We start from the raw sequence: 24,924 nt of genomic DNA, 5'->3' as shown, positions 1-24,924 counted from the left end.
ATTCTTTTCAATCTTTTTTCCAGTGTGTCCAACTTGAGAATTTTACCACTAAGTTGGCTAACTAATTAGTTAGCCCTAATCTAACTTACTGTTTTTGACAAATTGCCAGAAAATGATAATTAATTTTACTATGTTATCGGTTTACTCACGTAGTGTTTTGACGATTAACTCGACTAGGAGCATTTCGCGACACACGACGCGGCGATTGTCACGATGCTACTCATGAATATGAGCCTCTTGCATGGCTTGAAACTAGTCGAGTTAATCGTCAAAACACTACGTGAGTAAGCCGATAACATAATAATTAATTTAGTATGTCTCACGAAAGTTACAATAAAATTAATTTTACGTTGAAAAATTGTCGTTACTTCATTTTAAAGGTTATTTAATAATACCAATCGGAATCGTTTCTCAGCAATATTAATCCAATCAATTAGGTACTCAATAAAAGATAATTTGAATATTTTACGCATTTGAAATAAATATTATGGTAATATATTATTGAAGGTTGGCAACACTGGACGTTTATCCCCACCCCTTCATTCATTCACTGAATTCAATTCACTCACTCGCAGTTGAAGAGATGCGTCACTGTCAGTAATTGTGTGACGTCAGTCGAACTCGGTCATATATACGCTTGTGTCGTAAACATTGTGGAAGAAAATACAATATTTTCTTACAATCGTGGTGTTAATTTCAAAGTGTGATACATATTTTGAAGTAGTGCTATTAAAAAAATCAAAATGCCTTGCGTAGTAATATTCGGAAAGCATTTTACCACGGACGTAGATTGCACGGATGTGTTATCGTTGAAACGTGAGATTTCGCAAAAACATGGTGTTCCAGTAGAAGACTTATTGGCTACGCTTAATGGAAGGCTCGTGTCTGATGATTACGACATCTCGGGCAGCAACGATGTGGTCCGGTTGTCTACTAAACTTGTTGGAGGAAAAGGTGGGTTCGGATCTATGTTACGTGCCATTGGTGCACAAATAGAAAAGACCACGAACCGTGAAGCTTGCAGAGACCTGTCCGGCCGTCGCTTGCGTGACATTAACGAGGAAAAAAGGCTTAGAAAATGGCTCGAAGGCCAAGAAGAAAGGGAAAAAGAAGCTGCTGAGCGAAAACAGAAAAAGCTTGAAAGGCTTGTTGCAGAACCTAAAATTGAAGTGAACTTAAACGCCTCATATGAGAAGGAGCGTCAGGATCTACCAGAGCGTGTGAGTTCTGCTGTGGAGGCTGGGTGGCAGGCAGCAGGATCCTCAAACACTTTGAAACGGAAGTCAGATAGTGACAAGGCTAAACCAAAGAAAGCTAAGCTTTGGATTGATGCAGAGTTGTCTGACTGCTCATCTCTGAGTGAGGATGAAGAGGAGGATGAGAAGACATCAAGTCCTGGTCAGCAGGTGTCCACAGACAGTGGGAATGAGTCTGACAAGGCATCAACAAATAGTAAATAACAGAATGTGTGCAAGTGACTGTATTTTGTTCAATATGTTATAATTTTACTCTAATTTCACATAAAAATGTGTTTTTCTTGTGTGAAAGTAATTTTGTAATTATACTGTAAATGTTATCTTAGTTAAGTGTGTATTTTAGTTTGTAAACATAACATAAAATTACAGTACATGATTTTAAATTATGGATCTTGGAATCACATAAAAACCTGTGTAAGTTAGTAATGTTCAGGAGTATTGTGTAATTTCCATTACTACAATGTTTGAGACCTATTTTTTTGTAAAAGCTGTCTTTTGTTTACTTCATCATTATATCAGCCAAAAGACGTCCACTGCTGAACATAGTTAGGCCTCCTCCAATTACTTCCAGATAGGCTGGTTGGAAGCAACCTGCATCCAGTGGATCCTGGCGGTTTTTGTTTACTTGACCAGTTTAAATTGTAAAAAATGGGTTTGATTGAATCAAAACCATTTTTGGAACCTAAATTAGTATTGTTGTATAGAAAAACATTGTAATATTACAACTTACTGTTCATAATTATGTCTGTTTTGTTATTTTGTGTAAATTCTTAAGATTAGGTTAATTTTATTTGTAAAACTATGTATAAAAATACTTTTTGTAAATATATTCATAGCTTACATAATACATTTTTTATTTCTGAAATAATATACCCTAAGTTAGGAAATCCCTGATATCAGTTCATAACATTCATAAAGATAGATTACACCTAATTAACAATTAACTTCATTGAACTAAGTGTTGGTATTTACAATATTACCATGGTTTATTAATTAATTACCTCCGTTTTATCATTAGGCACAAGTAATATTTATTACTCTGATTAGTTAGTTAATATACTTCATGTTTTGATCATTTTTAAGTAAATATTTTTAAAAGAATACTTCCAGCAAAGTAGTCTAAACATCTTTAGTAATATCCTTCAATAATCTTTCCATGATTATTCTTATCAGTCCTTTACATAAATACTTAACTAATGAGGACTTAACGAATTAAGGAGTACATAATTGTCATATTTTTTAATGATTTATCTCATTGGATAGATATTTAAGTAGAAATAAGTAAGAGTTCATAGAAATAAAACAACACAGGAAACTTTTATCGTAAATACAAAATATATGCGTAGAAATATATAACAATAGTAAAATTACGACTAAAAATAATACAATGAAACAATGGGCGGGCTTATCGCTAATAGCATTTTTTTCCTGGAAAATAGGATAGGTAGTAGATAATAGATAACGAAAATTACAATACTAAGAATTTTGTTTAAGTGGTGCCAAAATTCTGGTGCTAAGTTATTTAACAAGTATAATTCTTATTTACGAGGGTTTCTTTTCTCGTCGCTAGTACATCAGATATTGTTACCAGTTTAATCAGATTTTTTCGAAAATTTAAAATCTTTCAATCAATGATCCATGTATTACCAGTATTGGCGCGGTATTATAAAACATCCATTAATTGGGAATTTACAAGTTTATCTAATTTGCACCTATCATATTTCCTTCTCCTGGGAGCAAAAAGCAGGATATTTTGGATATTAAAGTTATGTAACTTGCAGAGGAGTTTCTGGACCGCGATGTTGCTGCTCTGCGTGCTGGTGCTGGCGGCTGCGAGGCCCCAGGACTTCGATGATGATGACGATGACCACCACAGCCACGAGGGAGCTGACGAGAGGAAAGGTAAACGCCACCGATCGTCAAGTATTCACGTTGATTATAACTACAACTTCGATGAGTCCTACAGATCTATGTAGTTCATTTGATATTTTATAACAACATTTTTACTCCTCACAATATTCTTAGGTGCAGTTGTCAAACTGCTCTTTGCTATACTTATTTTTGTAGGCGCTTTTATCATCATCAACTGCAATTGTGATTTAACTTACACTTAGGTGATATGATGAATGGTGAATGATAAGAAACATATTTTTCTACTTGATGCACAAAAACGTGTTGAAGTTGTACACCATCAAATCGCTACCTGGTTGTTAGGTAGACAATGGGACAATACCTACCTATTTACATACCTAGATACTTGCTGATAAGATTAAGTTCGGAATTTATGCCCATTGTATGGAATTATTGGTAATAATAATAATAGTCAATTTCCCACGCTCCCTACCGTCCTTATCACGTTCTCGACAAAATACGTGCAATCGTGCATGTGTTATTTTGATACAAGTTGCAGATTTTGCCATTCATATCATTGTAGTTATGACGTAGCTACATGTAAGATATCCTATAAGATAGATGAACACACACACAACGTCACGCCTTTTATCCCCGAAGGGGTAGGCAGAGGTGCACATTACGGCACGTAATGCCGCTATACAATGTACACCCACTTTTCACCATTTTGTGTTAAAGTCCCATGTAATAGGGGGTGAGCCTATTGCCATATCCTGGACACAATTCCAGACTCCGTGCTACCACTGAGAAATTTTTCGAAAATCCGAAAAAAGCCCAGTAATACTTTGCCCGACCCGGGAATCGAACCCGAGACCCCTTGTTCGGCAGTCGCACTTGCGACCACTCGACCAACGAGGCAGTCAAGATAGATGAACTAACAATAATTACTTCTTGTTTCACAGACGACCCAGCTCGAGTTCAAATCAAGGTGTACAGAGGACCTACAAAGCATGATGGGTACGCACCATGGGGATTCTGGGTTAAACAGCCCTCAGACGACGAATAATGACAGCGTATTTACCAATGTAAAAGCACGTAATACATAGCGTAGTATATAGCAACTTCATATCACAACCATGTTTGTTATTTTTGTTAAAAGCGCCATGATCATACATGAACTGTGTTCCTTGTTTTTGTGAGAGTGCAGATCAGAAAGTGGTTATTAAACATGGTAAATATTTCGTTTTTATGTTGTAATGGTATATATTAGGTTAAATAGTTAAGTATATATTTCATTAGGTGTAAGTTGTCTACAGAGAAAGGATCAAATTCTTTACTACATCATAAACTAATAATAACTTGTTGTTAGCCGTTAGCCCATTCTACCTACTAGTAATTAGTTTAAACTACGGATATTTGATAAGGAAATAGTTTTTTTAGAAAACCAAAGATTAAATTGTAATTTGTGTTATTGTTTCATTGTTTTTTATTTGTAATTAATAAGTTTAAACGATAAGTTTCGAACTGGATCGAAATGTTTAATGAATGTATAGTATTCTATAACCGATGCTATAACCAATTGACAAAGTGCAGCAGTATTTAGACAACAGAGAGTAAAGTCACGTAGTTTCCTAAGAAAAAGAGGATCCTTCGACCAGACGAGGTGATCGTGTCTGGTGGACTTTCTGTCCAGCTATTGTTTGTTGACATTTTCTATCCATGTTTATTAGCATGTGTGATGTAGGATTTATGACGTCATCTGTTGATTTGCTCGTCAATCGTCAGTGTGCGAATTTTGTCACTCGTCATGTGTCGCCAGAAGTGTATTGGAAGCTAAATAAGCATGTAATAAGCATGTAGTAGTACATAGTAATTACTTTACCCTCATTGGACATAGTTTACCTACGCATATACGAGTTAATATTATTAATGGTTCCCAGTAATGACAGTGTTACACAATTTAGTGTGTTGCACCCAAAGATTGTATTTCAGCTAAGCATGTTTTCATAACATTACATTGAAAACATAGGAGGAGCGGTAAAATGTTGCACTCGAAGAATTTATTATTCAGTGGTTACTATTAGGCATTCGTTATTGAGTAGCTAGAGGTACTGGGATGTCGTCTCCTCCTTTTGCGAAGCGGTTATGCTAGCTAAGGAGGAGGCGGGGCGCGTGAGGGAACGAACTACCACCTCCTCACATCCCAGCCGTTGCGAAGGACACCACGGCCACCGTAAGCACGGGCCTGCGGACGGCGACCACGGGTAGCGTATGTAGGGTTCTGCGCGCGCCTCAAAGAGCCATCAGACCACCACTCACCGGCTCTAGTAGGAACGGGGTGGTTTTTAGTCAGTAAATGAGAGTAAGATGATTTATGGCACTCAAAAAAAAGCTACTATGGGGCATTGACATGTATGACATACTACGGCCAGTTAAAGTGAAAAAATCAAGATTGATTCAGTACAGATCTATCTCATTCGTTTTATACTCTGCTGTTTTCTTAGGAATACGAAAATGTTCACGATATAATATCTATATTATAGATCTCTGGTCGTTATTGTGTCGCTACTTTACCCTTGAACCACTTACAAACCCATCGCCTAAATAAAACAATGATTAACGAAACTTCATCATATTATTATAGTAATGCAATGAAATTCTTGACACTTGTACCTAAACTCTATACATATAAAACCGTAGAAGTGTTAATTCTGTAGATACATTAAAAATATAAAAAAAATTGTAGAATGTTACTAGACAGATACCAAACCCAAACATGTGTTTAAAACATTAAATTTCTCTCTGTCTGTATGTTCACGCAAAAACTACCGGTCCGATTCAGATGAAACTTGGCATAATAATTATACTTTAATATCCTTGCGGTTCGATCGATTACAGTACCAAAGGCAATATAAGATAGTCGAATGTTAGGTTACCCGCAGCGGACATGTGCGAGTATGGGTGCAGGTGTGGGTGTGGGTACAGGTACGGGTACGGCTACAGCTACGGTTACGGCTATAAGTACGGCTAGGGTACCCAAATGCTACCAGAAGTCATTATTCCACGCGACCGAAGTCGCGGGCAAAAGCTAGTGAGTAATATTTGTATAGTACCGTCCTCGATGCTTATCGAACTCAGTAGAATATTAACTTCTGAATATTGTCAAACAACAACATGTATGTCGTGAATGTCAACATACTTTCGTTATTGTCTAGCTAAAACATTTTCATGGGAAATGAGTAATCATTATTGTCTGTGTTTGAGTCGATGTCAGTGCGGGCGGCAAGTATCTTATGGGCGCGGTCTCGTAGGTAGACATACAGTTATTATAAATGTTAGTTTCAGTATCTAATTACTTATACATACATAATGGTTGATTCTTTACATGGCCCTTTTTAATTACATATAGTTTTGATGTCGCTGTGTTTTGCTCACTGTTCTACAAAGCCAATTCAGGGCTTGTAGAACAGTGAGTATTTATACAAGATACCTACTGAAATTAAGTCAATAGAAGTTATACAAAATCAAAACGTGACTTAGAATGTGATTAAGATTAAATATGTACTGTAAAATGGGGTGAATAGAATTCGAGGTGTGAATAAATGTTCTAACATCTATTCACCCCACTCCTGTGTCTCTTCACCCTTTGAATTCTATTTACCACGTATTAACGTAAACTAAACTTCTACACTTATAAAGTAGCTTATTGTTTCATTTACTAAACTACCCAGTACTAGTTTTATTTTAACCCTATGACTGCCTTTCCCGCATATACACGTCACATATTTCTTCTATCGCTCGTGTCGTATTGCTGCGACAGAGAATATGTATGATTTTTTGTATGTATGTATGTATACGTATGTATGTAGAAAGCAAGCCGTATGTGCCCTCACTAAGTCTTTATATTTAGAATGGGTCCCGACTGCTTAAATTTTACGATTACTTTCTTGTTTTAGGGTTTTTTCATTTTAATATTATAAAGAAACGCAGTCGGGTTTTTTAGTTTTTTAAATTACTTTTTTTTTCGTTTTATCCATACGATTGCACCTCCTTATTTTTCGATTTCGATTTGTAGCCGCACGCTATAGCGTAGCTTAGGAAATTGATATTTAACTGGGCGCTTAAAAAGTTAAACCCTTACCTGACTGTATTAGCAAGTGGTAAATAAAGATACTAGTGTTGTTATCTACAAAGCGTGTTGTAGCAGCATTTTAGCGCGTGAGTTCAGTGGCTATTAGACATCGCTGTGTATCAGTCGTGTTCGCCATGTGACCAGCGGATAGTGAGCCAGTGCCAGCCCCTGATCAGTGACCAGTGACCACCATGTTCGGGCTGATCATCAGGATAGTTGGCAAGAAGGTCCTGGTAATCTTCAGACAATTTGGTAAGATATTTACCTATAGATAAACAATGAGATTGTGTGACTTGAGTGATAGGAGTGAGTCAGTTTATGGTGGGAAAGCTAAGTTTAGTTAGAGCTTTTTCGTTATTTTGTATGTGATGTGGAAAACAATAAAGACTGATGGAGCTATTTTTGATGGAGTTTTAAACAGTGAAATATTTTTAATGTTTAAGAAAGATGGGTTTTACTACTGATGCTAAAATTGTAGGCCTTCTATTTCTGATAGCCTGGTTGATAGACCAAGTCAACTGATGCGTCATCCGTGCATCCTATAGAAAGCTACATTAATAATATTATTTTAAGTTAATGCTATTATTATAGCCTCTGGAGATGGTTAAAAAGAAGGAAACTAAGGCTTAGTTTTTCCTTTGAGCCGGGAGAGGAAAGTTAGTATTACGAGTACTATGACTTCTCGCATTATCTATCTGTGATGTAATAAAATCAGTCATTGACATCCCACTTTAAGTAGTAATTACCTGATAACACTCTTTACTCTACCATCCCAGAGGTATACAAGTTCAATACTAATGCAATTTTATGACTAACTAAAGTTAAGTATGGTTAATCATCAAAGTTCAGGCGAAAGCATATCAACCTACACTTATTTCATAATGTTCTTAAACGATTATCGACTTTACCAGAATAGGATAAAGATGAAAATGTATTAAAGTGACCATCTTGAGGCACATTCACTTATGAATGTCATTATTGCAAATATGTCCAATGTCCATTAACTATTTAAGTGCAACTAAATTCACTACTACTACTGAAGTAAAGTGAAGTGTTTGATTCATTATATCAATATGAATGATTGCGTAAAATAGTAAAATCATTGCGTAAAATTGTGATTGATGAAAGTCTACTAAGATTAGTGTTAGGATAATTTCTATCCAGAGAATTCGAATTTACATGTAAGTCAAACAAGACCTTGATTTTCATGTACATATATAAAAATGAATTGCTATTCGTTCGACAACTACAACTACAACAGACAGAGAGCACTACAATAGAATTAAAGGGCAGGTTTTTTAATTCTCCCACCTTGGGTGAGGCGGGAGGGAGTGTCAGACTCTAACAGACTAAACACCACCCCGTTCCTACTTCTGCTTTGAGCCGGAGCCACGGTAACCTGTTACGTTGTCCGCAGCTCCGGATAAAAGGGCAGACTTGCGACCGAATTACCAATAAGGACGTTAAATAATTTTGTGTTCTAACAATCGTGAAACATTGGCAATGGACGATCGAAATATAATATCTGGTTGCATGGTATCACATTATGTTTTAAAATTTATAACGACGTCGGGTAGCAAAGTCTCAAGTTGAATTTCCGTGTCAAACAAAAACTATCTTCTATTTCACTTTATATATTTTGGACTGTGACTACTTCGTACTTTACAACTACAATTACTAAAACAATTCGCGAAAGCAATATTGTCTTCTCAATTTTCAATATATTTAGTTACGATCTCTGTTGCACGCGAGAAATTTTGGATTGTCGTGTTTGGCAGAGAAAAATGCAGTGTTTGGCCAAACTCAATGGAGGTATGAACCACACAACCTGGTTGTAGTGTTTAGTAGAATTGTAAAAGATAAAAATACCAACTTGTTACTTGTGTCAAACAAGTGACTAGTCTCCGTACAAGTTTATCTAAAACACACCTAGGTACGTGAAACATATAGCTATGTATGACGAATACTTGGAACTCCCAACATGTACAATGTTTCCTGTTTAGTAAGACTATAACGGGCCTCTTATTTATTTTACTAACAAATTCGCCTTAATTTTACAAAGATAACAGGGTGCTTTATCATGTTTTTAGTAATGTTGGTTGTTATAAATTATTATGGTGCTTTCCTACCAGAAATGTGCTATGCTACGTCGCTGTGGATACGTTGGGCTACCACCAATCATATGCATTGGTACACAAAGCATAGCATTGGAGGAAACGCACTCAGCTACGCTATGTTTTTTATACGGAAAGATGGGTGTTACGAATGGCTTCTCTACTACCGATACATTGCATACTCGAGCTGCGCACGTTCCTTGCACAGCTACATTGCTTAGTATCAGTGGAAACGGTCACATAGTTTCACAGCTTAGCTATTATATCTTCGTAGCTTAGCTACATCGCACATCTCTGATGGAAGAGCACCGTTAACCATTTAAGAGGCTTCATTGATTAGTTGTGGCATCATTTTCGGATGAGATCAGAGGCTGATTAAACCTACAGAGCGTCCTAAGCAAGCATGCCATAGGTGTCCCTAATTTTTTGGGCATGTGCTTCTTGTTGCGCCATTCTGTCAACTACCGGACACCCTAGGTTATTGCCTAGTTTGCTTCAGGTATAATATGACTCTGGGTGATGTCCTGCCTTAAAATTATGGGACTATAAATTGGGTAACACTAGGTACTAGGTAAACCAAGAATGGAGAAAAATGAACATGATTCTAAAAGGAACACTTATTTATCTACTGGATATAAATGTTAGGATAAAATATTATGTATGATCCGGAGTTGCGGACTACCCAGCGGGTTTACCGGGGTTCCGGCTCCAAGGTCAGGAGTAGGAAAGGGATGGTTTTTAGTCAGTAGGAGTCTGACTCTCCCTCTTATTTTCGCCTAAGGCGGGAGAAGTTATTGGATGATTTTACTCCCTTAAAAACAACCTCACACAGAAGCTGACACTTAAAATGTTTATAGGCACTATACATGAAAGAGTTAAGAGACGCTCACATTTTGTTTATGCATCAAGGTTGGGCTGTGATATACCAAGTGACGTATTACCTGAGTAATTGATGACGTCATGCTGACGTGACTACTCGAGATAACAATGGCTGCTATTTGGTATACCGGTGAAATGTGTGACATTGTCCTTTGTTTACGTGGAAACGTAAACCCATGTTGCTGTGCTGTGTGAGGCCGAAACTGCAGAGCGACATCTATTGTCGTCGTTACAATTAATGTGCGTGATGTTATTGCAGCTGGCTTTCTTCAGGAATATCTGCAGCATCATGATTCCCGACCTGCATCGTTGACTTACTTTGTGGGCCTAGTTTCATCCCATATTGTTGTCAATTTTGTCATTTCGTTATCTTTTATTATAGTCTTTCATTCATCATACAAAGGCATTTATTCATAATAGCTTATACTCGTAGTACTTATGATGAAGTGACTTCTCTAAGGCATTTGATTGAGTGAAGTTCGTTGTATAACTTAGGACAACTTAGCTGGACATGGCGACAACAGCAAGACATCTGGTCCACTTGCTTAGAAAGACGATTGTATGAAAGAGAAACGGCATCTATCCGAGTAGACGAATTAATGTTTAGTCATTTCCACCCAAGTCGGGGGTACCTCAAGGTAGCATTATCTCACCTCTCATGTTTAACAGTTTATAATATGTTCCCGAATATGTTTCAGGTCGTTCAAAGATACTCCTAATATTGCTGCCTTTAGTGTGGGGGCTGGTAGCTTTCGGGCCCGCCATCTGGTGGCTGGCGATGGAAACTAGCAGATACCTCCTGCTGCCATCCGCGCCCACTCAGTTGCTGGAGCATTATCGAAGGAATAGAAGCTTGCACTATTACTTGGATGGCATGTAAGTGTAGTAGTAATATTTGGCACTAGTAGGTAATGTACTGCTTCCTAGACCAGGGGATAACTAGTTAACTTGATCCGTAGATAAAAAATGGAATGGCAATGTCACCCTTGTAGTAACACCATGCAACTTCGTAGCTTTAGTGTGCCTCCACCTAATTCCTAATTGCTCTATCTACATCCCCGCAAATTGTGAATGTGTGGAATTTAAAAATTGTTGGGGAATCGGGAATTGGAAGTTGAGAAGGGGGGTGATTAAGCCGGCATCAGGTAATCTTACTCACACAACGAAACACAACGCAAGCGTTGTTTCACGCTGATTTTTTATGAGGACGTGGTATCACTTGTGGGCGGCGCTGATCGCTAACCATCAGGTGACTCGTCTGCTCGTTTGCAAGCAATTCCAAAAAAAAAACTCACTACGGTTGAGCCGGCCCATTCGTGCCGAAGCATGGCTCTCCCACACTTATTATATGGTTCTCATTACTCATATATTTTTTTAAAGCTGCTCCTATGTAACTGTTCCAGCCAGACCCTCATCGAGCCATCATTGCTTCCCTGCACGAGCCCCGATGAGATGGCGGTGCTGGTGCTGGTGGCCAGCGCCCCCATCCGCTTCGAGCACCGGCAGGCTGTGCGCAAGACCTGGGGCGCACATCTACCCACATACTTCGTGCTCGGTCTGCAGGGAGACGACATTGATGAGCAGCTGGTAGTTACTCGTATAGTTTTTGCTTGAATTTGCTTAAATTACAATTAGATACATTGCATCCAGTTTTGTGCTTGTCTCGTTGGTCGTTGGTTGGGGTTTCTAGTTTTACTTAGGATAAATGTGCTAGATCGAAGTTGAGGACAAATTATATTCTTGAGTTTTCGACAGTTCTCAATCACAAGAGTTCTGAAAATGGCCAGGTGTATAATGCAGTAGTTTTTAAGTATATCTGTTAAAACTGTAAAGAAAGATAAAAGTGTGACTTCAATTCCAGGTAGACAATTACGTAGAAGGGAAGCAGTACAGTGACCTGATAGTTTTTGACTTCCAAGACCATTACCAGAACCTGACGCTGAAGACAGCGCTGATGATGAAGTGGAGCCTGCACCGATGTCCTCAAACTCAGTTCTTGTTTAAGACTGATGATGACGTCATGGTAAACCCTTGGACACTCCGTAAAGTGTTGAAGGAGAATGAAGATGCACCGCTACTAGGTAACACTAGTGTAGTAGAGTATTTGATGTAGGTACTTGTAAAGCAAAGGCCTGATATTTTCAGATATATGAAAAGTGTAGATCTATTTATATAAACCTTAGCTTTAGAATAACATCACTTATATTTTTTATGAGATAATAAACTGGTAATCTAGCTGACGGGTTACATGGTGGTAAGCAATCGGTGCCGCCCCTAGACCTGAAACACCAGAGGCGTTACAAGTTTATTTCAGGAGTTGTAGTCACAAAGAAAATTTTGATCTCATGTAAATATTTTGACCGACAGAAATTTTACCCCGAAACTGAAACTCAACAGTCACGACCACGAGTTGCACTTAAAACTATCTATCTATACTTAGACTACAACTTCTATTTCATGTGATTAAAGATTACTATACTTCTTTAAACTTATTATTATCTTGTGTCTTCCTGATTCTGTGCAGGCTACAACAAGCGGGACTCGTACCTGCACCGCGACGAGTACAAGAAGTGGTTCACTCCTCGGTGGATGATGCGGGAGGACCACGTGTCGCAGTACCTCAGCGGCACTGCGTACCTTATCAGCGGTGAGACCTTCAGTTATTATTTGACTGCACGATTGGCGCGGTGGCTGGGCAACTGGCTGCCGTGCAACGTGTAGCGCACGGAGCAATTCTTTGTGTGTTCAACAAATTGTTGTTTCGTGTCTGGGTGTCATGTGTATGTGAACTTGTATGTTTGTAAACGCACCCACGACACAGGAGAAAATCCTAGTGTAGGGCAACGATTTAAAAAAAAAACAAAAAAGGATTTGCCAACTTGTATAATGGAATCTGGCCATATCCGCAAACTGTGATCCTCAAAGTGATGTCGCCTACTAAGATTGGGGCTTGGGGGTTATAGTAAACATCTCCTTAAATGAGAGGTATTTTTTCGGCAGCAGTGTTTATTATTTATTTCTTTATATTCTTTTTTTGTTTCACTCTGATTAGTAAGAGATGAATTTTAGAAACACATTTGATACTTTGGCTAACAGATTGAACAAAGTTCCTACATATTCCCTGCAAGCAAATATGTCTTATAGATTTTTGCTTCGAAATTGACATGGCACCAAAGAAATAATACGACACGATACCGACGTCCACAACAAAAATAGTACTATAATGTGAATCTTGTCATTTTCAGGGGACTTCATATCAAAACTGTTGAAGAAAGCCTATGAGGTGCCGATGGTGAACCTGGAGGACGTATACTTCACTTACCTGGTGGCACACCGGCGGCTGGGGCTGCGGCTGGTGCACGAGCGCCGGCTGAGTCCATACAAACCCTGGTTGAAGGTCACCTGCATCTACTGGGACTTGGCTTCCGTGCACAGCATGGAACCTGACGAGATGGTCACCGCGTGGACCAAAATAGAACAATATGGGAAGATGGATAACCACAGCAATCTTTGTTGGTTTTTTAACACGTATTTAAGGGACTTCAGTGAATTCGCGTTGTATTGAGGATATTTTCACGATTTGTGGTGGATTTTGATGCCATTGATTTTTGATGGAATAGTGATCACAGTGATAGGAAATATTTCCTAACAAAATCCATTTGTAAATTGTTGAATCGAATATAAATAGTCTATATTCGTGCGAGATTCTGTGTTTAAACAAATGGGGTTTTGTAAGGCTGATTTATTGCCTAGTCTAACTATCTAGACTAAGAAATAAAATTGGAGTGTCTGTTTGTAATAGTGAAACAACCCGTTTTTTACTACATGCATATGAATATACGTACGATAGTAATATGACAAATGCGAAAGTTTGTATGTTTGTTTGCTTGTTTGTTACTCAATCACGTCAAACTCTTACTGAATAAAAACCACCCCGTTTAGATTACGATTAGATTATGACCAAGATTATTCCAATAACACATATGTTTTTTATCTCACGGGAACCCGGGTGAAGCCGCGGGGAGAAACTAGTTTAATATATTGAGATAAGTTATTATGTAATGTTCTATGTACCTGATATTTTGTAAATATAATTAAGTAAAGTCTACTTGTGGTTTATAAATAAATGTTTTTGAGCTTTCCATTTGTGTTATTTACTTGTAATGTACATAGACTTAATAAGTTCCTCGTTATAGGTTTCACAGTCTACTTATTTGGTCGAAAAAATGGGGGTTAACTGGAACGTTTTTCAGATTTCAGTTTCATCACTTTGGTACATAGGGGTACCTACAAAATCGATACATCTAATGCTGTCACTTTTGCATACAAAATATAAAGCAATTAAAAATGCAATAATGTAAAGGTATCGCAGTGAGACCTATCAGCTAGCTCCCAAAAAAGATCTTAGTCAAAATATGCAATTATCTTATTTCCACAATATAAAACAAAACATTTTTTTTTAATACAACTGACAGATAATAGACAATTAATAGACCTTTCCTTGGGTGGCTCTTCCCATCAACATTTATATTACTTTTTTTTTGTGTTTGGAAAATCATCCAATGACTTCTCTCGTCTTGGGCGAGGCGAGAGGGAGTATTAGACTCTTAATGACAAAAACCACTTCGTTCCTACTCCTGCTTTTCGAACCGGAGCCCCGGTAAACCCGTTAGGTAGTCCGCAGCTCCGGATCAGAACATTATTTCTATTACTTAAACCTATCACTTTGTTCCTAGAACATTCTAGAGTGTTCTAGTACTAGTCTAGAATGACTGGTAACTATGTCCTATCAGTGCCAGATGTACGCACTGGTCAGTAATGCAGGTGTGTGCGATAAGACTGCCGTCAGACGATAGTTACTCATGTCGTTTTTTAATGCATTCATACAACGCAGGGCCGGATTTGAAAGCTGCCGAAATTTTGTTGTTTTTTTTACTATTTGTTCTTACGCTGTGTATGGGGTGCTAGTTAACTGAAAAGCGTGAATCGTGATAGCATGTTATCATTACATCCTTTAGTTATAAGAACGCTGAGAAAGCTAAAAGTATTATTACCACTGTTAGAATATTTCGAAACCTTTTACTAAGATCATTTACTAGAATTTCAATAATCCTTTCTCCAAAACGACAACTATACTTCAAATCTCGAACACTGGAGTAGTATAGGTGGAACCTTTTACTTACTTACGGAGAAATTGATTGACCACTACATGAAAAACTAAACTATATGAAGCAGTGTTTCAAAGTATGTATTTCATTTTCGTGAATTAGTAAACATTCCTTAATCGATTTAGTTCTAAAATCACTACAATAGGCTTTTAAGAAATTCACAACATAATGTAAATGGTGAAAAGTGAGTGTAATATTATCTACGTGCATCTTTGTCTACTACCTATAATAAATGGCGTGACGTCATGTTCGATTCTAAATTCAAATTGAAATATTAGTGTATTGTAACAGCTTGGATCCGTCCCTGTGTCGTTAAACAAAGAATCAAAGGCTTCATTGAAGTGGAACGTTGTATAAAACCGTCGGGTGCCAGCTATCTGCACCGACTGCACCATGGACATCAAACTCACTGCCGTGCTCCTCCTCGCCCTCACCCTCACGCTCCACGACCCCGTCAGCGCTGGTAAGTACAACATCCAACTTTAACATAAAGAGACAAAGTCTAATTTCTATTGGCAATTTGGATAAATGGAATGTATAAGGGAAAATGAACTTTATCCCGTTAGTATAGATATAATTGTTGTCTACATGCTAACCGAAACCAGATAATTAAAGTTCGGCTAAGTAAATGCAAGCAAAATTGAACTTTATATAATTAGAATTAATAACGTAATTATCTTGTCTCGGTCATCATTAGCATGTTGTAAAGCCACGTATAATCAACGTGGTGATGGTGAAGATTTTACACATTAAACTTATTATCAGTAGCGGTGGAAAATGATCTTTAAGATCTGTTGTAAACGGCTGGATTTTGCCTAAACCCAGATGGTAGATTGAATGGTAGTCCGTTAAATTGAAAATTTATTATTAAAGTTATGAAGATTCCAAATACTCCAATGGTTGGAAAGCGTGCCTAAAGTACTTATGTAATAAAATTTACTCGCTGCGCATTACAATCGAGTGAAATTGCTTGATTTAATCATTTTGATTGGTTAGTCTGAGTACCTAGTAGCTATGTGCCGTAAAATTCATGAACATCGATATAAATGATCTTGTTTGAATAAGAGCTTAGGGCATAATAATTATTCCGGAACTACGGACAACGTAAAAGGTTACCGGGGCTCCGGCTCAAAGCAGGAGAAGGAACGGGGTGGTTTTTAGTCAGTAAGAGTCTGACACTCTCTCCCGCCTCACCAAAAACAAAACGACATAATAATTATCCAGCACAGGATACCAAAGTAATAAGAAACGAGTACTAATACATCAGCAACATTTTAGACGCCTTCGACCGTCCGTTAGTGGGTCTAAACGAAGTTGGGAAAGAAGATTCTAGATACAGATGTGTTCCTGGTCGTACCATCCTTAAAGTCAGAGAGAAGGAGCAGCAGGTAGACCTGAACTCTGACGCATCCGACGAGTACAGGCGGACTCGGAGCAGGCGGTCGCACATGTCGGTCGCGGCGGAGGATGAAACTTGCTTCATGTGTGTTTGTGCGTCCGACGGCCAGAACGAGCACTGCATTGCTAGACCCGCAGACACCCTCAACGAGTGCCTCTTGATAAAAGATATCATGGATAAGTTCGAGTCTGGTATTCCGTTCAAACACTCCAGAAACTTGCCCTACAGAATCAGACGAGGTTTGTGGAGACGGTGCAGCTAGCTATGCAACGGTTGAGGTGTAGTGTACCGCCGCCGTGTTTGTTAGGTAGGACACATCGTCACGTCATATCACATACGCAGTCACTAAATTGTGCATGTCTTAGGTCTGTCTGTTTCGAAACGTTACATTTTGAAAGTACAATGTCGCATTTCATCGCAGATTATTTGTGGCACAACGACGAGATCCCATACTCGGCTAAAGCGAAGTGCTTCCGCGGCCACTCGTACTACAGCAACAGTGTCACCGCCAACAATACTGACGTGGACGTGAACAGCGACGTCGAGTCACTCCTGGACTATGCCAACGAGGACACTTGCTACTACTGCGTCTGCTCGGTGGACGGCGAGGCTGTCGGCTGTATACACAGAGACATGTCTTTCTGCAACTTCTTTAGAGTCATCAGATCCAAAAAGCACATCAGAGACAGATACACCTCCCTCCTCGGCCAGGACAGGCCCACTTACTTCAGACAACTGTCGTGGAGGATGAGGAGGACCATGGATAACGGCATCTTCGATTTGATTCATACTGGTAGGATGTTGGTCTCGCTGGTGTTCGTTTGCCACTTCTTGTTTCTTTGTTTTCAGGTTCTTCCAAATATTTTGTTGCTTTGGAAACATTGTCGATAGTATTATGTTCACCAGTGTGTGTATCGTGTGTCGCGGTGTGTTGTGCTCAGTGATTTTCATGACTATAATTTGGTTTATATGAATTATCGTAATTTTAAACTTTTAATTTAAATGTTAAATGAAATATTTTGTAAACGGTGGTTACGATTTTTACTATGAATAAGAAAATGATTAGCTGAATGCAAAAACGAATGATGGAATGTCAGAGTGATGATGCAGCACATTCTATTGGCAGTGTTGTAGTGTGTTGTTAGAAATGTCGCCTTCTGCAAGCCAAGTGATGCCTGTTTAATCCATGTCTAAAATACGATTTGAATGTCTAATTCCGAATAATGAAATAAAGATTGGTGCTTGCAGGAGGCGACTCATTGTGCTGCAGCCATCCTGATGGTCACCGAAGACAGATCCACAATGAGGTGCGGAACAAACTGAGGACTTTGAAGAGGAGGATCCCGAAGGAGAACCTACTGGGAGGAACCATGCGGGAAGACTACGTGGACTTCATAGTCAATAACGACTAACAACCAGGAACACTTGAGGAAGACCAGATTGTTGATGATTGAAGTGGGGTTTGATATGCATGAATGTTTATTTAACGTGTGGGTGGGTTATAACAACGAACTGCTGAATAAAACGAATTACACTATCAAGAAGAAAAAGATAAAATAAACCAACTCATATGATCACTCATAAGATATGATGATGAACATAAATTACAATAAATTGGAAGAACGAAGCAATTTGATACTGGAGAACATAGGAATCTGGACAAAGACATTGGAAAATAAACTCTATCTACTGAAGATAACGGTGATAATTGAAGTGACAGTGTTCCGATATGTGGAGTGAATGTAATAATTTATACTTTTATAAAACAACGACAATGTTTCATTAAATAATATATACTACGACAATTACAATTTCAATGGTTTCCAAAATGCCCTCATTCTGTTTCTCTCACCACTTTGAAGAATTATTTGCACCCTGTTCATATTTTCGTTCACTTATAATGTTCTATTGGAAAGTTATGCACAGTATATTTGCACAGTTTCACCCGTTTTATAGCTAGCTGCACCATGCACACGATTTTTGTTTTATTGTGTTTTTTTATAGTTAAGAATATAAAGCTTTATACTTTAGAGTAAGTAAATGTATATTTATACAACTGTAGAAACCTCAGTAGGAATACATGCCTTCGTAAGTGTAGCAAAATAAAGGCCGCGGCTTTCCTCGGATGGACTACAGACTTTGTGACTAATAAGTAAGTAAAGACCCAAGTTAGTTAGTTAGCTGTCTGCCAATAAAAGTCCCGTCAAAATTCGTCCAGCCATTTCAGAGATTAACTTGGACAAACAAACAGATAGACGGACAAAAATTGTAAATATTATTTTGGTGTATGTATATTCATTGTTACAAACAGATACTCCAATTTTATTGAATAGTCTAGATATCCAAATATTTACAGAAAATGGGAACTACATTCATTAGAGTCACAGTTTAATACTTTGAACATGAATAAGGAAACAGAACAACTTCACTCAACAAATTAATAAGTTTCTCAACTATACGTAGTTGATGACGTTGTTGACTACATATTTCCAAAAGGCGCAACATTTTTTTATGTATTGAATCAATCAACGCCAAGTTTTATTGTAGACTGTCACACGTCACACAAACGTATCACACTATCACAATTCACAGTAACATAATAAATTATGAAAGTTCGTTCGTTTGGATGTTTGTCCGTCAATTAAGCTGAAATTACTGAACGGATTTGGATGAAATTTGGTATACAGACAGGGTATGAGCTGACTTGGGTGATATGATGCTTTTTATCAAAGCCGCTGGCAAAAGTTACTATTACTATATGTATGGACTAATTCGGAATATTTATTTAGTAATGTCACTTAGTATGCTGGGGAGGCCTATGGTCAGCAGTGGACGTCTTGTGACTAATATGATGATGATGACAAATTAATATACAAAAATCATCACCTTATAAAAGGCTTAAGGTCGTATCAAAGCCACCTCAACTACAACTCAAGGGGACCGCGCGCTGGCCACCCGTCGTCAACTTTTTGTACTGACGTTATGAAATATATCATACGACATAGGATTTAAAGTTCAAATTTAAATGACAAGTTAATTGCTGGGTTTTATTGAAGTTTGATGATTGCATAGTCAGTAAATAAAATGTGATATTTCAGTAAACCAGGAGTCACAGATGTGTGTGCCTTTTGTATCCGAGTATTCAGACTGCAATGATGGTAAGTTGTCATTGGTTAATTCTCCTACTACTATCATTCTACCTTAGCAACGACACGCCTTTTATCCCCGAAGGGGATTACATGGGATAACCTATTACATGGGAGTTATAATACAAATGGTGAATAGTGCGTGTACATTGTACAGTGGCATTATGTGTCGTGATGTGCACCTCTGTCTACCCTTTCGGGGATAAAAAACGAATGAGTCTTCTATTTTTAATAAAAAAAATTGTTAATACAAGATCTTCTATTATCCTGCAACCTAAAATGGGTTATAACCCAAAACTCTCAAGGTTCAATTTAGAAAACTGCCTGACAGAAGTAATACCAATTTATGCACTTTTTTAGATAATTTATGCTCGGGGTGCAGCAAATGTACCTGCACTAGTGAGGGAGAGTGGTCGTGCCGCGATGTGAGGGAGTGCCCTCAGTACTCCCCTGAAGACGCGCTGCAGGAGTTTGGTGTGAACAGAGTTAATGGTGAATTTGATCCGAATACAAATGATGCTGAAGGAATATTTGACAGCGCCCTGGACATGCTGGAGTATGGTAAGCTTATTTTTTTTTATGGAATAGGAGGCAAACGCCCAACGAGTCACCTGATGGTAAGCAATCGCAGCCCATGGACACCCGCAACACCAGAGGAGTGACAGGTGCGTGGCCGGCCTTTTTTTAAAACGAGTATGCTCTTTTCTTGTAGGTCGTATCGGTTATTAAAGACTTATCGCCGTACTCCGAGTCATTTAACGATTACTTAGTCTTTAGCAACTGTCAATACAAAATCGTTTCTAAGGAATAGTTTAAGTAATCATTACATGTCTCTGAGTGCGGCTGTTAGGTCGTTTTTAACAACCTCTCCAAAGTTTTAAGGAACTCCTAAAGTTACGGGTGATGACGTTTTGATTTTTACCAACCTACAAGGTGTTACTTTTACAAGTAAGGGGTTAGTTTTGGTGGTAAGGATGTCACGCTAAGGGAACCTTTAGTTAAGAGATCGTTTAGGGGTGTTTGGCCAAAATGGCTACTAGAGAATCAAATATGAATGAGAGCAGTACCGGTTGGTTAGTTTATTAGAGGTGGCTAATCAGACCACCGAACTACACCCATAATGGGAAATGATCATTCTAAAGACTATCTTACTGAATACGCATATAAAATTTGGTAAAAATCGGTAAAGCCGTTTCGGAAGAGTACGGTTACAGACACGGAAATTTTATATATTTGATATTATATTAATCGTCTTTAGAACGTTTCTAATCATGATTATTATTACCCAGTCAATGAAGGAACTCTTAATTCTAATAGTTCAAATGATGTATTGGGTGTTGCTTTCGACAGAGATGAGCAAGAAAAACAAGAAGATTATTAAGACGTCCAGCAACCCGCAGGTGCCCGCGCCGCAGCCACAGCAGGACAATGATGTGCTGTTAGGTAACACACGTGGTTCTATTTGGAACACGATTGAATACTTACTCACACTTTTTATTCTTACCACTACCATACACTCAGAGTTATTTAATGGTTACTTAACCCAGTCCTTTAGCAATTGCTTTCGAGACAAAATCGTTACTAAGGAATAGTTAAGTAATCTCTGAATCTCTGAGTACTGATCTTGATTGATGATGACTTTCTTTTAAAATCATTTTTAATGCAGAACTTGCTAAATGTTCATTATAATGTCCAAGTTTGCACTCTTCTTTAGTTTGAGATCTGACACAGCCTGTAGGTTCCTACCAACACGTCTATCTAAGCTAAATAATTCTTCTTCCAGGTTATTTGGTAGCTATACCACGGCAAGAGTACTAAGTCGCACACTATTTTTTAATACAGCACCATTGCACGTTACTAATTTAGTTTTATTTATTTTTGTTTGTTTTTAAACCAATCATTGGTAAGTTGCTTTGTGTTTTACCAAGCCCACATGCACATACGTATATTAATTGATTTTTGTTACTTATTACAGATCAATTGCATTCCATGACTCTGAATGATTTCGTCGATAGTTTAAGTCGATCTAAAAGGTCGGTCAGCATGGCCAAGGGCCACAAAAAGCGATCAGTCGATAAGGAAATGGAGAAATATAATCATAACGGGAACCTAAGTCACACAAGTAACAATAGTATCCATTTCTACAATACAATTGATGAATTAAATGAAGGTATAGTTCATCAAGCAAACAATCCTATAAATGTATAAATTGAATGATAAATTAACATGCTTGATATTATTTCAGATACTTTAAAAAACAGCAATCTAACAGGCACTGTACTAGCTAAGAAAGTAGATATGGTAGCGCCTCTCACAAGGCGATCGGATTCCTTCCTGGGTAACGGTAGCAAGGCACTCCATATAGAATACAGCCAACCCCATACATACCACCCAATAACTAACAATAAAATCGAAGCTGAACAAGAAAGTAAATTTGACTCTAGTCACGAAAACCTTAAAACAGTTCTCGGTAACTACAGTCAGGACACAAAAAATAAAGTCGTATCCAAGATTGTCGTCAACGAACTGAAGAAAGGCAGTGAAATCATTGGGGACGCCACCGCTCCCGTGATGTCAAACATCACTTTTACTCCAGAAAATGACACATTGACAGCAATGGCCTTCATTGCCGGCAATCTTTTGAATAAACTGTGGAACATGGAAAAAGATGCTTCTGCGTCGTCAATGGAAACTGATAAATTAAAACAAGAAAAAATAGCTGACCTTCTTGACCTTTTCAAGGAACCCCTAAATCTGAGACAAGAAACATTCCTTAAAAATGCACTGGAACATTTATCTAGTGCTATAGATAAACAAAAGAATGTTAAAAACATTTCCATTTGTGAGACTTTCCAAAATATTGACCATACGGTTGATGTAACTGATGATGAGAAACCAAAAATGAGTACAGTAAGTGTGCCATGCGCAGATACAGATAAGAAAAATAAAGGGACTGGAGATAAAACGAAGAAGGCTACGGTCAAAGCTATAACTAAAATACACAATGTTTTAGATTTGATCAGAAGATTTGAGCGTGTTCAAAGCAATTTAAGTGAACTTAAACACGGTCCAAAACTAGATTTTACACATTTTAATCATACAAGGAATGATAAACCGTATCCGAAAACTACATTAACGAATGATGAAACTCATTCTTTAAATGTATTCGGAAATCTGTTAGAAAAAATAACAAAACTTATATTGCCAAAACGAAATAACAAGAAAATTAAAAGTGCCATAACTAGTCAAAATATATTATCAGGAAACGACCACTTGAAGAAAAAGTTTAAGAAAATGTACAACATTGATTTGACTAACATGACGGTGACCGCCAAAGATAAGATCATTTTAGATTACTTAACTCATGTTGAAAGAAACCCAGATTGTTTGCTAAATAATAATAATGATGATGAACTTGAAAATATATCCACCATTGAAGGAAATATTTTTCTCAAGTTAACTGAATTTTTCAAATTAAAGACATTTAATGATTTGTTGAAGATGTTGGAACCCGATCGTACCACCCTCACCCGTGGAAATGGAACAAATCGAACTATATTTGAAACTACTACTGCATTAGGGGAAAATAAACTGTCTACAAATTTAAAAAGTGGAGATCCTAATAAATTTAATTCGACAAAGGAAAAACTTAAAGCACATTTCAAAACTATAATTGAGGATTTGATCGAATTACAAGGAACTAAAGGATTAAATTTAAAAGGTCATATCAATATAGCAGATGCTTTACCTTGTATTTACAATATTTTAAAACTTAACAGAGAAGATACCGTCACTAAAAAAGAAAAAATAATAGAAGACCCAGTAAAAAAAGTAGCCGATATATTTAACGAAATAAAGAAAGAAATGAAACTGGCACAAAACCGTAGAACATTCGATAATACTATAACGGAAAGGCCTAAGTCTGCCATTGTGTGGGAACGATTGGTTAACAACTTAAATAACAAAACAAATACCCGTAGGACATTAAATGCTAAAACTCCGAAATCATACGAACAGATAAAGAAAATGATGGAGCTTGTTGAAGGTGGCAGCTCTACGTACAAGCAATACGCATTGCTTGTGAAAGTTCCGCCTTCAGGGAAACTGATATTACTTAAAGCCTTGGAGCAAGACGTCCAGGCCACTATCCATGTATTCAACGACATTTTACTATCGCTTCCAGATTTAATAAAATTGCCAAAACAAAAGTTTGCTGAGCTGGAAGAATTTGTAGACAATACGGTAAAAGGATTTAAATTAAGCGAAAAGATCAATGAAAAAATTAATTCAGAGGAAAAGGATGAAGAGACAAAGTATTTCAGTAATGACGTTCAATCGGTAATGTTTAATGCAATAAAGAATAAATTGAAAGGGAAACAAGTGCTTGCTAACGAGAACTTGCGAAGTGAGGAGGGTGGTCAGTTGAGAGTCAGCAGGGCACAGATCATAGCCCAGCTGATACGAAACCGAGTGAACCAATACATGAACGACAGGGAACACCAGAGAGGTGCCACTGATGACATTAATTATGTAATTGCTCGGAGGATAATTTACTACTTGGATATCGGAGATTACAAACTCGCAAATGATTTGTTTAAAATGCTCTTTTATCAGAATGAAAACAAACTAGGGCAATTTTCTTCCGATCTTTTTGTGAACGACAAGCATTTTGGTGAGTTTTATTGTGATCTATTTTGGCTGTTAAGTATTCTAGTTCACAATGAATGGTTTGATTAAAACAATCTTATTTTTTCAGTATCATCGACGCTAAAATACAGTGATATTCCACTGCGTCGGATGGCACAGCCCCGAAAGGAATCGAACCCGAGCTTAATGTTTGAGGACGCGAGTAAAATGAAGGGCAAGTACAAGGATTGGATCAACCAGGACCACCTGATCAAACAGCTGCTGAACATAAAGAGCATGAGAATGTAGAACTTGATATTTTCTATACTTTTATATTTTTTAATAAATCTTTT

General features: G+C 37.7%; 3 protein-coding genes across 5 annotated transcripts; all 3 read left to right on the top strand.

Moving 5' to 3' along the window:
- Positions 1-569: 569 nt before the first annotated feature.
- On the top strand, positions 570-2,101 carry LOC118277369 (replication stress response regulator SDE2). Its single transcript, XM_035596133.2, has one exon. It carries the CDS (start codon positions 744-746, stop codon positions 1,458-1,460), a length of 717 nt encoding a protein of 238 aa, XP_035452026.2. The 5' UTR covers positions 570-743; the 3' UTR covers positions 1,461-2,101.
- Positions 2,102-7,305: 5,204 nt separating this feature from the next.
- LOC118277435 (beta-1,3-galactosyltransferase 5-like) lies at positions 7,306-14,374 on the top strand. The gene is made up of 6 exons (XM_035596221.2): positions 7,306-7,491; positions 10,931-11,108; positions 11,636-11,819; positions 12,094-12,313; positions 12,757-12,879; positions 13,478-14,374. The coding sequence occupies exons 1-6, from the start codon at positions 7,431-7,433 to the stop codon at positions 13,795-13,797; spliced, it is 1,086 nt and encodes a 361-aa protein (XP_035452114.2). The 5' UTR covers positions 7,306-7,430; the 3' UTR covers positions 13,798-14,374.
- Positions 14,375-15,706: 1,332 nt separating this feature from the next.
- On the top strand, positions 15,707-24,902 carry LOC118277665 (uncharacterized). Of its 3 annotated transcripts, none has more exons than XM_050696212.1 (8): positions 15,707-15,863; positions 16,679-17,038; positions 19,898-19,957; positions 20,306-20,506; positions 21,296-21,388; positions 21,921-22,115; positions 22,191-24,617; positions 24,702-24,895. In XM_050696212.1, exons 1-8 carry the CDS (start codon positions 15,794-15,796, stop codon positions 24,878-24,880), a joined length of 3,585 nt encoding a protein of 1,194 aa, XP_050552169.1. In that variant the 5' UTR covers positions 15,707-15,793; the 3' UTR covers positions 24,881-24,895. The 3 variants fall into 3 exon arrangements, with proteins under 3 accessions (XP_050552169.1, XP_050552170.1, XP_050552168.1); XM_050696211.1 differs by lacking the exon at positions 16,679-17,038 and adding an exon at positions 17,221-17,592 and having other exon boundaries at positions 15,728-15,863; positions 24,702-24,902; XM_050696213.1 differs by lacking the exon at positions 16,679-17,038 and having other exon boundaries at positions 15,724-15,863; positions 24,702-24,901.
- Positions 24,903-24,924: the final 22 nt, after the last annotated feature.

This window comes from Spodoptera frugiperda, chromosome 10, assembly GCF_023101765.2.
Source record: "Spodoptera frugiperda isolate SF20-4 chromosome 10, AGI-APGP_CSIRO_Sfru_2.0, whole genome shotgun sequence".
NCBI lineage: Eukaryota > Metazoa > Arthropoda > Insecta > Lepidoptera > Noctuidae > Spodoptera > Spodoptera frugiperda.
Note: the sequence above shows the minus strand (reverse complement) of the source record. Positions and strands in the feature narration are given on the sequence as shown.